The following is a 13,775-nucleotide window of genomic DNA, read 5'->3' as shown; positions in this document are numbered from 1 at the left end:
GAGATACTAAATGAATATTTTGCATCAGTATTCACTGTGGAAAAGGATATGGAAGATATAGACTGTAGAGAAATAGATGGTGACATCTTTAAAAGTGTGTATAACACAGAGGAGGAAGTGCTGGATGTCTTGAAACGGTTAAAGGTGGATAAATCCCCAGGACCTGATCAGGTGTACCCGAGAACTCTGTGGGAAGCCAGAGAAGTGATTACTGGGCCTCTTGCTGAGATATTTGTATCATCGATAGTCACAGGTGAGGTGCTGGAAGACTGGAGGTTGGCAAATGTAGTGCCACTGTTTAAGAAGGGCGGTAAAGACAAGCCAGGGAACTATAGACCGGTGAGCCTGACCTTGGTGGTGGGCAAGTTGTTGGAGGGAATCCTGAGGGACAGGATGTACATGTATTTGGAAAGGCAAGGACTGATTCGGGATAGTTAACATGGCTTTGTGCGTGGGAAATCATGTCTCACCAACTTGATTGAGTTTTTTGAAGAAGTAACAAAGAGGATTGATGAGGGCAGAGCGGTAGATGTGATCTATATGGACTTCAGTAAGGCGTTCGACAAGGTTCCCATGGGAGACTGATTAGCAAGGTTAGCTCTCACGGAATACAGGGAGAAGTAGCCATTTGGATACAGAACTGGCTCAAAGGTAGAAGACAGAGGGTGGTGGTGGAGGGTTGTTTTTCAGACTGGAGGCCTGTGACCAGTGGAGTGCCACAAGGATCGGTGCTGGGCCCTCTACTTTTTGTCATTTACATAAATGATTTGGATGTGAGCATAAGGGGTACAGTTAGTAAGTCAGTCTGTTGCGTGAAGTATTCATTTCCCCCTCGCTGCACTGCCTCTCAACCCGGAATCCAATCATTATTCACGTTCCCCGTTCCCATTTTCAGGAATCTCAATGATGACACACCACTCGGAATTCGGAGAATCCTATCCCAATCCACGGATTCTCTGAACATGAAAAACCGGACTCTCTCCATTGAGTCTCTCATTGATGAAGGTAAAGTGTTCAGGGGGTCAGTGCTGAGGGAGCGAGCGGGGTCAGAGGGTCAGTGCTGAGGGAGCGGGCGGGGTCAGAGGGTCAGTGCTGAGGGAGTGGGCGGGGTCAGGGGGTCAGTGCTGAGGGAGCGGGCGGGGTCAGGGGGTCAGTGCTGAGGGAGCGGGCGGGGTCAGGGGGTCAGTGCTGAGGGAGTGGGTGGGGTCAGGGGGTCAGTGCTGAGGGAGCGGGCGGGGTCAGGGGGTCAGTGCTGAGGGAGTGGGCGGGGTCAGGGGGTCAGTGCTGAGGGAGTGGGCGGGGTCAGGGGGTCAGTGCTGAGGGAGTGGGCGCTGTGGGAGGGTCAGTGCTGAGGGAGTGGGTGCTGTCGGAGGGTCAGTGCTGAGGGAGTGGGCGCTGTGGGAGGGTCAGTGCTGAGGGAGTGGGTGCTGTCGGAGGGTCAGTGCTGAGGGAGTGGGTGCTGTGGGAGAGTCAGTGCTGAGGGAGTGGGCGCTGTCGGAGGATCAGTGCTGAGGGAGTGGGTGCTGTGGGAGAGTCAGTGCTGAGGGAGTGGGCACTGTCGGAGGGTCAGTGCTGAGGGAGTGGGCGCTGTCGGTGGGTCAGTGCTGAGGAAGTGGGCACTGTCGGAGCGTCACTGCTGAGGGAGTGGGCACTGTCGGAGGGTCAGTGTTGAGGGAGTGGGCACTGTCGGAGGGTCAGTGCTGAGGAAGTGGGCACTGTCGGAGCGTCAGTGCTGAGGAAGTGGGCACTGTCGGAGCGTCAGTGCTGAGGGAGTGGGCACTGTCGGAGGGTCAGTGCTGAGGGAGTGGGCACTGTCGGTGGGTCAGTGCTGAGGGAGTGGGCACTGTCGGAGGGTCAGTGCTGAGGGAGTGGGCACTGTCGGAGGGTAAGTGCTGAGGGAGTGGGCACTGTCGGAGGGTCAGTGCTGAGGGAGTGGGCACTGTCGGAGCGTCAGTGCTGAGGGAGTGGGCACTGTCGGAGGGTCAGTGCTGAGGGAGTGGGCGCTGTCGGAGCGTCAGTGCTGAGGGAGTGGGCACTGTCGGAGGGTCAGTGCTGAGGGAGTGGGCACTGTCGGAGGGTCAGTGCTGAGGGAGTGGGCACTGTCGGAGGGTCAGTGCTGAGGGAGTGGGCACTGTCGGAGCGTCAGTGCTGAGGGAGTGGGCACTGTCGGAGGGTCAGTGCTGAGGGAGTGGGCACTGTCGGAGGGTCAGTGCTGAGGGAGTGGGCACTGTCGGAGGGTCAGTGCTGAGGGAGTGGGCACTGTCGGAACAACAGTGCTGAGGGAGTGGGCACTGTCGGAGGGTCAGTGCTGAGGGAGTGGGCACTGTCGGAGGGTCAGTGCTGAGGGAGTGTGCACTGTCGGAGGGTCAGCGCTGAGGGAGTGGGCACTGTCGGAGGGTCAGTGCTGAGGGAGTGGGTGCTGTCGGAGGGTCAGTGCTGAGGGAGCGGGTGCTGTCGGAGGGTCAGTGCTGAGGGAGTGGGCACTGTCGGTGGGTCAGTGCTGAGGGAGTGGGCACTGTCGGAGGGTCAGTGCTGAGGGAGTGGGCGCTGTCGGTGGGTCAGTGCTGAGGGAGTGGGCACTGTCGGAGGGTCAGTGCTGAGGGAGTGGGCACTGTCGGAGGGTCAGTGCTGAGGAAGTGGGCACTGTCGGAGCGTCAGTGCTGAGGAAGTGGGCACTGTCGGAGCGTCAGTGCTGAGGGAGTGGGCACTGTCGGAGGGTCAGTGCTGAGGGAGTGGGCGCTGTCAGAGGGTCAGTGCTGAGGGAGTGGGTGATTGGTGGACAGCGTTGGCTGTGGCTGGGATATTTCTGGGTGTGAAATTCCTGTCCTGTTTAACCAAGATGTAACAGGAGGGGGCAAGCTATCCTCTCTCCTCCTGACCCCACCCCGCTCTTCTGACCCCTGACCCCTCTCTCCCTCCTGACCCCGGACCCCTCTCTCCCTCTGCCCCCTGCCCTCTCTCCCTCCTGACCCCGGCCCACTCTCTCCCACCTGCCCTCTGACTCTCCCTCATGACCCCTGTCCACTCTCCCTCCTGACCCCTGACCCCTCTCTCCCTCTGCCCCCTGCCCTCTCTCCCTCCTGACCCCGGCCCACTCTCTCCCACCTGCCCTCTGACTCTCCCTCATGACCCCTGTCCACTCTCCCTCCTGACCCTTGACCCCTCTCTCCCTCTGCCCCCTGCCCTCTCTCCCTCCTGACCCCGGCCCACTCTCTCCCACCTGCCCTCTGACTCTCCCTCCTGACCCCTGTCCACTCTCCCTCCTGACCCCTGTCCTCTCTCCCTCCTGACCCCGGCCCTCTCCCTCCTGACCCCTGCCCTCTCTCCCTCCTGACCCCTGCCCTCTCTCCCTCCTGACTCCTGCCCTCTCTCCCTCCTGCCCCCTGCCCTCTCTCCCTCCTGACCTCCGCCCTCTCTCCCTCCTGCCCCCTGCCCTCTCTCCCTCCTGCCCCCTGCCCTCTCTCCCTCCTGACCCCTGCCCTCTCTCCCTCCTGACCCCTGCCCACTCTCCCTCCTAACCCCGGCCCTCTCTCCACCTGCCCTCTGACCTTCCTCCTGCCCTCTGACCTTCCTCCTGCCCTCTGACCCTGCCTGTTTTGCTGTTCTCCCTGTCCCAGGGGCAGAGGGGGTCTTCCAGCAGCTGATGGGTGACCTGGAAGCAGATGAGAAATGTTTTGAGGCTGATTCCTGGAGCCTTGCAGTTGAGACTGGCTTCTTACAGCAGCTCAAGAAAGATGTGATGAAGAGACAGGACGTCATCTACGGTGAGTCAGGGGGAGGGGGAGGGGGGGAGCTTCTCGACTGTGGGGGGCAGCACCCCCCTCCCTGCCTCCCTCCCCCACTCCCCCCCCCCCCCCCCCCTCCCTCACCGCCCTCCAGCCCTTCCCCCAGCCTGGGCCCGAATCAGACCTCTCTCACACCCTCCCACCCCCCCCTCCCAACTGTCCCAACGCCCTGACCCTGTCTCCCTGACGCTGACCCCTGACCCTGTCGTCCTGACCTCGGCGACCACCTCTGACCCTGCCGCCCTGACCCTAGCACTTGCAACCCACCTCTCTGAACCACGCAGCCTTGACCCTGCCACTCTGACCTGGAAACTTGGCAGCTTGACCCTTGCCCTCTGACCCTGCCACTCTGACCCAGAGACTTGGAGTCTTGATTCTTGCCCTCTGACCCTTTTCCTCTGACCCAGAGACTTGGCGGCTTGACTCTTGCCCTCTGACCCTGCTACTCTGACCTGGAGACTTGGCGGCTTGACTCTTGCCCTCTGACCCCGCCACTCTGACCTGGAGACTTGGCGGCTTGACCCTTGCCCTCTGACCCTGCCACTTGGACCTGGAGACTTGGCAGTTTGACCCTTGCCCTCTGACCCCGCCACTCTGACCTGGAGACTTGGTGGCATGACCCTTGCCCTCTGACCCTGCCACTTGCCCCTTGGAGACTTGGCGGCTTGACCCTCGCCCTCTGACCCTGCCACTCGGACCTGGAGACTTGGCGGCTTGACACTCGCCCTCTGACCCTGCCACTCGGACCTGGAGACTTGGCGGCTTGACCCTCGCCCTCTGACCCTGCCACTGGGACCTGGAGACTTGGCGGCTTGACCCTCGCCCTCTGACCCTGCCAATCAGACCTGGAGACTTGGCGGCTTGACCCTTGCCCTCTGACCCTGCCACTGGGACCTGGAGACTTGGCGGCTTGACCCTCGCCCTCTGACCCAGTCACTGGGACCTGGAGACTTGGCGGCTTGACCCTCGCCCTCTGACCCTGCCACTGGGACCTGGAGACTTGGCGGCTTGACCCTCGCCCTCTGACCCAGTCACTGGGACCTGGAGACTTGGCGGTTTGACCCTCGCCCTCTGACCCAGCCACTGGGACCTGGAGACTTGGCGGCTTGACTCTTGCCCTCTGACCCAGTCACTGGGACCTGGAGACTTGGCGGCTTGACCCTCGCCCTCTGACCCAGCCACTGGGACCTGGAGACTTGGCGGCTTGACTCTCGCCCTCTGACCCAGCCATTCTGACCCAGTCTCCCTCCCCCTCTCTCTGTCCCTTGACCTCTGGTGTGCCAGAGTTGATCCAGACGGAGGTCCACCACATGAAGACGTTGAAGATCATGTCGGAGATATTCCGGAAGGGGATGTTGGAGGAGTTGCAGATGGACCACTGTACGGTGGACGCCATGTTCCCGGCCCTGGACGACCTGATCGAGTTCCATGTCCAGCTCCTCTCCCGATTGCTGGAACGCCGCCGGGAATCGCTGCTGTCCGGGAGCAACAACAACTTCGTCATCAACAAACTGGGGGACATTCTCGTCAGCCAGGTACCCCCCCACTCACACTCACTCACACTCACTCACACTCACCCTCACACTCACTCACTCACACTCACTCACACTCACCCTCACACTCACTCACACTCACTCACTCACACTCACACTCACTCACTCACACTCACACTCACCCTCACACTCACTCACACTCACCCTCACACTCACTCACTCACTCACACTCACCCTCACACTCACTCACCCTCACACTCACTCACACTCACACTCACTCACTCACACTCACTCACACTCACACCCACACTCACCCTCACTCACACTCACTCACCCTCACACTCACCCTCACACTAACACTCACTCACTCACACTCACCCTCACACTCACTCACACTCACTCACACCCACACTCACACTCACCCTCACACCCACACTCACCCTCACACTCACACCCACACTCACACTCACACACACTCACCCTCACTCACACGCGCCCTCACACTCACACACACTCACACTCACACTCACACACACTCACCCTCACACTCACCCTCACACTAACACTCACTCACTCACACTCACCCTCACACTCACTCACACTCACTCACACTCACACACACTCACCCTCACTCACACGCGCCCTCACACTCACTCACAGTCACACTCACTCACTCACCCTCACACTCACTCACATTCACACTCACCCTCACACTCACCCCCACCGTCATACTCACCCCCACCCCCTCACTCACACTCACCCTCACACTCACACTCACCCTCACACTCACCCCCACCCTCACTCCCCCCACCCTCACACTCACCCTCACACTCACCCCCACCCTCACACTCACCCTCACACTCACCCTCACACTCACACTCACCCTCACACTCTCCCTTACACTCACACTCACCCTCACACTCACCCTCACACTCACCCTCACACCCACCCTCACACTCACCCTCACACTAACCCTCACACTCACACTGACACTCACCCTCACACTCACCCCCACACTCACTCTCACACTCACCATCACCCTCACACCCACCCTCACACCCACCCTCAAACTCACCCTTATCCCCACCCTCACACTCACCCCCACCCTCACACTCACACACACCCTCACACTCACCCTCACACTCACCCCCACACTCACACTCACCCTCACCCCCACACTTACATTCACACTCACCTTCACCCTCACACTCACCCTCACACTCACCCTCATACTCACACTCACCCTCACCCCCACACTCACACTCACCCTCATCCCCACCCTCACACTCACCCTTACACTCACACTCACCCTCACACTCACCCTCACCCTCACACCCACCCTCACACCCACCCTCAAACTCACACTCACCCTCACACTCACCCCCACACTCACCCTCACACTCACCCTCACACTCACCCTCACCCTCACACTCACACTCACACACCCCCACACTCACCCCCACACTCACCCTCACACTCACACTCACACTCACCTTCACCCTCAACCCCACCCTCACATTCTCCCTCACACTCACCCTCACACTCACCCTCACACTCACCCTCACACTCACACCCCCCTACACTCACCCCACACTCACCCTCATACTCACCCTCACACTCATCCTCACCCTCACCCTCACACTCACACTCACCTTCACCCTCACCCCCAACCTCACACTCTCCCTTACACTCACACTCACCCTCACCCTCACACTCACCCTCACACTCACCCTCACACTCACCCTCACACTCACACTCACCCTCACACTCTCCCTTACACTCACACTCACCCTCACACTCACCCTCACACTCACCCTCACACTCACCCTCACACCCACCCTCACACTCACCCTCACACTAACCCTCACACTCACACTCACACTGACACTCACCCTCACACTCACCCCCACACTCACTCTCACACTCACCATCACCCTCACACCCACCCTCACACCCACCCTCAAACTCACCCTTATCCCCACCCTCACACTCACCCCCACCCTCACACTCACACACACCCTCACACTCACACTCACCCCCACACTCACCCTCACACTCACACTCACCCTCACACTCACATTCACCCCCACCCTCACACTCACCCCCACCCCCTCACTCACACTCACCCTCACACTCACACTCACCCTCACCCTCACTCTCACCCTCACACTCATCCTCACCCTCACCCTCACACTCACGCTCACCTTCACCCTCACCCCCACCCTCACACTCTCCCTTACACTCACACTCACCCTCACACTCACCCTCACCCTCACACTCACCCTCACACCCACCCTCACTCACCCTCACACCCACCCTCACACTGACACTCACACTGACACTCACCCTCACACTCACCCCCACACTCACCCTCACACTCACCCTCACGCTCACACCCACCCTCACACCCACCCTCAAACTCACCCTCATCCCCACCCTCACACTCACCCTTGCACTCACACTCACCCCCACCCTCACACTCCCCCCCACCCTCACACTCACACTCACACTCACACTCACCCCCACACTCACCCTCACACTCACACTCACCCTCACACTCACACTCAACCCCACCCTCAAACTCACCCTCATCCCCACCCTCACACTCACCCTTGCACTCACACTCACCCCCACCCTCACACTCCCCCCCACCCTCACACTCACACTCACACTCACCCCCACACTCACCCTCACACTCACACTCACCCTCATACTCACACTCACCCTCACCCCCACACTCACACTCACCCTCATCCCCACCCTCACACTCACCCTTACACTCACACTCACCCTCACACTCACCCTCACCCTCACACCCACCCTCACACCCACCCACAAACTCACACTCACCCTCACACTCACCCCCACACTCACCCTCACACTCACCCTCACACTCACCCTCACCCTCACACTCACACTCACACACCCCCACACTCACCCCCACACTCACCCTCACACTCACACTCACACTCACCTTCACCCTCAACCCCACCCTCACACTCTCCCTTACACTCACACTCACACTCACCCTCACACTCACCCTCACACTCACACTCACCCTCACACTCACACTCACACCCCCCCACACTCACCCCACACTCACCCTCACACCCATCCTCACCCTCACCCTCACACTCACACTCACACTCACCTTCACCCTCACCCCCACCCTCACACTCTCCCTTACACTCACACTCACCCTCACCCTCACACTCACCCTCACACTCACCCTCACACCCACCCTCACACTCACCCTCACACTCACACTCACACGCACACTGACACTCACCCTCACACTCACCCCCACACTCACTCTCACACTCACCATCACCCTCACACCCACCCTCACACCCACCCTCAAACTCACCCTCATCCCCACCCTCACACTCACCCTTGCACTCACACTCACCCCCACCCTCACACTCCCGCCCACCCTCACACTCACACTCACCCTCACACTCACACTCACCCCCACACTCACCCTCACACTCACACTCACCCTCACACTCACACTCACCCCCACCCTCACACTCACCCCCACCCCCTCACACACTCACCCTCACACTCACACTCACACTCACCCTCACACTCACACTCATCCTCACCCTCACCCTCACACTCACACTCACCTTCACCCTCACCCCCACCCTCACACTCTCCCTTACACTCACACTCACCCTCACACTCACCCTCACACTCACACTCACACCCACCCTCACACTGACACTCACACTGACACTCACCCTCACACTCACCCCCACACTCACCCTTACACTCACCCTCACCCTCACACCCACCCTCACACCCACCCTCAAACTCACCCTCATCCCCACCCTCACACTCACCCTTGCACTCACACTCACCCCCACTCTCACACTCCCCCCCACCCTCACACTCACACTCACCCTCACACTCACACTCACCCCCACACTCACCCTCACACTCACCCTCACACTCACACTCACCCCCACCCTCACACTCACCCCCACCCCCTCACTCACACTCACCCTCACACTCACCCTCACACTCACACTCACCCCCACACTCACACTCACCCTCACCCCCACACTCACATTCACACTCACCTTCACCCTCACCCTCACCCTCACACTCACCCTCATACTCACACTCACCCTCACCCCCACACTCACACTCACCCTCATCCCCACCCTCACACTCACCCTTACATTCACACTCACCCTCACACTCACCCTCACCCTCACACCCACCCTCACACCCACCCTCAAACTCACCCTCACACTCACCCTCACACTCACCCCCACACTCACACTCACACTCACCCTCACACTTACCCTCACACTCACACACACACCCCCACACTCAGCCTCACACTCACCCTCACACTCAACCTCACCCTCACACTCACACTCACCTTCACCCTCACCCCCACACTCACACTCACACTCACCCTCACCCCCACCCTCACACTCTCCCTTACACTCACACTCACCCTCACACTCACCCTCACACTTACCCTCACACCCACCCTCACACCCACCCTCACACTCACCCTCACCCTCACACTCACACTGACAGTCACCTTCACACTCACCCCCACACTCACCCTCACACTCACCCTCACCCCCACACTCACCCTCACCCTCACACTCACACTCACACTCACCCTTACCCTCACACTCACACTCACCCCCACCCTCACACTCACACTCACCCTCACACCCACACTCACCCTCACACTCACCCTCACCCTCACACTCTCCCTCACACTCAGCCTCACCCTCACACTCACCCCTCACACTCACCCCTCACACTCACCCTCACCCTCACCACACTCTCCTCACTCTCACCCTCACATTCACCCCTCTCCCTCACCCCTCACCCTCACACTCATCCTCACACTCACCCCCATCCCCACCCTCACCCCCAACCTCACCCTCACCCTCACCACACACCCCTCACCCTCACCCTCACCCCTCACCCTCACATTCACCCCTCACCCTCACCCCTCACCCCTCACCCTCACCCCTCGCCCTCACACCCCCACCCTCAACCTCAGCCCCACCCTCTCCCCACCCTCACCCTCATTCACACCCTCACGTGGACCCACACCCTCACCCCCACCCTTACCCCTCACCCTCACCCACACCCTCACCCCCACCCTCACCCTCACCCTCATCCACACCCTCACCCTCACCCTCACCCTCAACCCCACCCTTACCCCTCACCCTCACCCACACCCACACACTCACCCTCACCCCTCACCCTCACCCCCACCCCTCACCTTCACCTCTCACCCTCACCCCCACCCTCATCTCCACCCTCACGCTCACGCTCACTCTCAACCCTCACCCTCACCCCTCACCCTCACCCTCACCATCACTCTCACCCTCACCCACACAATCACCCTCACCCTCACCCCCACCCTCACCCTCACCCTCACCCACACCCTCACCCCTCACCTTCACCTCTCACCCTCACCCCCACGCTCATCTCCACCCTCACGCTCACGCTCACTCTCAACCCTCACCCTCACCCCAACCCTCACCCCCACCCTCACCCTCACCCCACCCTCACCCCCACCCTCACCCTCACCCACACCCTCACCCTCACCCTCACCCACACCCTCACCCTCACCCCACCCTCACCCCCACCCTCACCCTCACCCCCACCCTCACCCTCACCCTCACCCACACCCTCGCCCTCACCCCACCCTCACCCCCACCCTCACCCTCACCCACACCCTCACCCTCATCCCCTCCCTCACCCTCACCATCACCTCACCCTCACCCCCACCCTTACCCCCACCCTCACCATCACCTCACCCTCACCCACACCCTCACCCTCGCCCTCACCCCCACCCCCTCACCCTCACCCTCACCCCCACCCCCACCCTCACCATCACCCTCACCCTCATTCCCCCTCTCCCTCACTCTCCTTCCTCCCCTTTCACCCCAAACCCTTTCTGCTCTTCTCTCCCTCTCCCTCTCTCTGTCCACCCCTCTCCCCGTCTCCCCCTCCCCCTCTCTCCCTCCCCACCCTCTCCCTCTCTCTGTCCACCCCTCTCCCCGTCTCCCCCTCCCCCTATCTCCCTCCCCACCCTCTCCCTCTCTCTGTCCACCCCTCTCCCCGTCTCCCCCTCCCCCTGTCTCCCTCCCCACCCTCTCCCTCTCTCTGTCCACCCCTCTCCCCGTCTCCCCCTCCCCCTCTCTCCCTCCCCCTCTCTCCCTCCCCACCCTCTCCCTCTCTCTGTCCACCCCTCTCCCCGTCTCCCCCTCCCCCTGTCTCCCTCCCCAACCTCTCCCTCTCTCTGTCCACCCCTCTCCCCGTCTCCTCCTCCCCCTCGCTCCCTCCCCACCCTCTCCCTCTCTCTGTCCACCCCTCTCCCCGTCTCCCCCTCCCCCTGTCTCCCTCCCCACCCTCTCCCTCTCTCTGTCCACCCCTCTCCCCGTCTCCCCCTCCCCCTCTCTCCCTCCCCACCCTCTCCCTCTCTCTGTCCACCCCTCTCCCCGTCTCCCCCTCCCCCTGTCTCCCTCCCCACCCTCTCCCTCTCTCTGTCCACCCCGTCTCCCCCTCCCCCTGTCTCCCTCCCCACCCTCTCCCTCTCTCTGTCCACCCCTCTCCCCGTCTCCCCTCTCCCCCTCTCTCCATCCCCACCCTCTCCCTCTCTCTGTCCACCCGTCTCCCCCTCCCCCTGTCTCCCTCCCCACCCTCTCCCTCTCTCTGTCCACCCCTCTCCCCGTCTCCCCCTCCCCCTCCCCCTCTCTCCCTCCCCACCCTCTCCCTCTCTCTGTCCACCCCTCTCCCCGTCTCCCCCTCCCCCTGTCTCCCTCCCCACCCTCTCCCTCTCTCTGTCCACCCCTCTCCCGTCTCCCCCTCCCCCTTTCTCCCTCCCCACCCTCTCCCTCTCACTGTCCACCCCTCTTCCCGTCTCCCCCTCCCCCTCTTTCCCTCCCCACCCTCTCCCTCTCTCTGTCCACCCCTCTCCCCGTCTCCCCCCCCCTGTCTCCCTCCCCACCCTCTCCCTCTCTCTGTCCACCCCTCTCCCCGTCTCCCCCTCCCCCTGTCTCCCTCCCCACCCTCTCCCTCTCTCTGTCCACCCCTCTCCCCGTCTCCCCCTCCCCCTGTCTCCCTCCCCACCCTCTCCCTCTCTCTGTCCACCCCTCTCCCCGTCTCCCCCTCCCCCTCTCTCCCTCCCCACCCTCTCCCTCTCTCTGTCCACCCCTCTCCCCGTCTCCCCCTCCCCCTCTCTCCCTCCCCACCCTCTCCCTCTCTCTGTCCACCCCTCTCCCTGTCTCCCCCTCCCCCTCTCTCCCTCCCCACCTCTCCCTCTCTCTCACTCTAATCCTGCCCCATCTCCTTCCTGTCCACCTCCTTCCCCCCTCCCTCTCTCTCTGTCTCTCACTCTGACCCTCCCTCACACTCCCCCTCACACTCCCTCACTCACTCTCACACCTTTTCTCTCTCTCTGACACCCTTTCTCTGTCCCTCACTCACTCCCTCTCTCTCTCTCTCCCCCGACACCCTCTCTCTCTGTCCCTCACTCACTCCCCTTCTCTCTCTCTCCCCCCCCGACACCCTCTCTCTCTGTCCCTCCCTCACTCACTCCCCTTCTCTCTCTCTCCCCCCCCGACACCCTCTCTCTCTGTCCCTCACTCCCCCTCTCTCTCTCTCCCCCCCCGACACCCTCTCTCTCTGTCCCTCACTCACTCCCTCTCTCTCCACCCCCGACACCCTCTCTCTCTGTCCCTCACTCCCCCTCTCTGTCTCTCTCCCCCCTCTCTCTGTCCCTCCCTCACTCACTCCCCCTCTCTCTCTCTCCCCCCGACACCCTTTCTCTCTGTCCCTCACTCACTCCCTCTCTCTCTCTCCTCTCCCCGACACCCTCTCTCTCTGTCCCTCCCTCACTCACTCCCCCTCTCTCTCTCCCCCCCGACACCCTCTCTCTCTGTCCCTCACTCCCCCTCTCTCTCTCTCCCCCCTCTCTCTGACACCCTCTCTCTCTGTCCCTCCCTCACTCCCCCTCTCTCTCTCTCCCCCCTCTCTCTGACACCCTTTCTCTCTGTCCCTCACTCACTCCCTCTCTCTCTCCCCCCCGACACCCTCTCTCTCTGTCCCTCACTCACTCCCTCTCCTCTCTCTCCCCCCGACACCCTCTCTCTCTGTCCTCACTCACTCCCTCTCTCTCTCTCCCCCCCGACACCCTCTCTCTCTGTCCCTCACTCACTCCCTCTCTCTCTCTCTCCCCCCTGACACCCTCTCTCTCTGTCCCTCACTCACTCCCTCTCTCTCTCTCTCCCCTCTCTCTGACACCCTTTCTCTCTGTCCCTCCCTCACTCCCCCTCTCTCCATCTCTCCCCCCTCTCTCTGACACCCTCTCTCTCTGTCCCTCACTCACTCCCTCTCTCTCTCTCTGTCCCTCACTCACTCCCTCTCTCTCTCTCTGTCCCTCACTCACTCCCCCTCACTCTCTCCCCCTGACACCCTCTCTCTCTGTCCCTCACTCACTCTCCCCCTC

General features: G+C 61.5%; 1 protein-coding gene across 1 annotated transcript in view; it reads left to right on the top strand.

Moving 5' to 3' along the window:
* Positions 1 to 13,775, top strand: part of LOC122545370 (rho guanine nucleotide exchange factor 2-like) — a 164,874-nt gene that overhangs the window by 88,963 nt on the left and 62,136 nt on the right. Inside the window, exons 6-8 of the mRNA XM_087985118.1 lie at positions 896 to 1,005; positions 3,618 to 3,764; positions 5,070 to 5,320. Of these exons, the coding sequence (XP_087841244.1) occupies positions 896 to 1,005; positions 3,618 to 3,764; positions 5,070 to 5,320 (508 nt within the window). The remainder of the gene's footprint in view (positions 1 to 895; positions 1,006 to 3,617; positions 3,765 to 5,069; positions 5,321 to 13,775) is intronic.

The sequence above is a fragment of the Chiloscyllium plagiosum genome, unplaced genomic scaffold, assembly GCF_037043375.1.
Source record: "Chiloscyllium plagiosum isolate Xiang-an unplaced genomic scaffold, Cpla_swu_hap1 HiC_scaffold_50, whole genome shotgun sequence".
Lineage (NCBI taxonomy): Eukaryota > Metazoa > Chordata > Chondrichthyes > Orectolobiformes > Hemiscylliidae > Chiloscyllium > Chiloscyllium plagiosum.
Note: the sequence above shows the minus strand (reverse complement) of the source record. Positions and strands in the feature narration are given on the sequence as shown.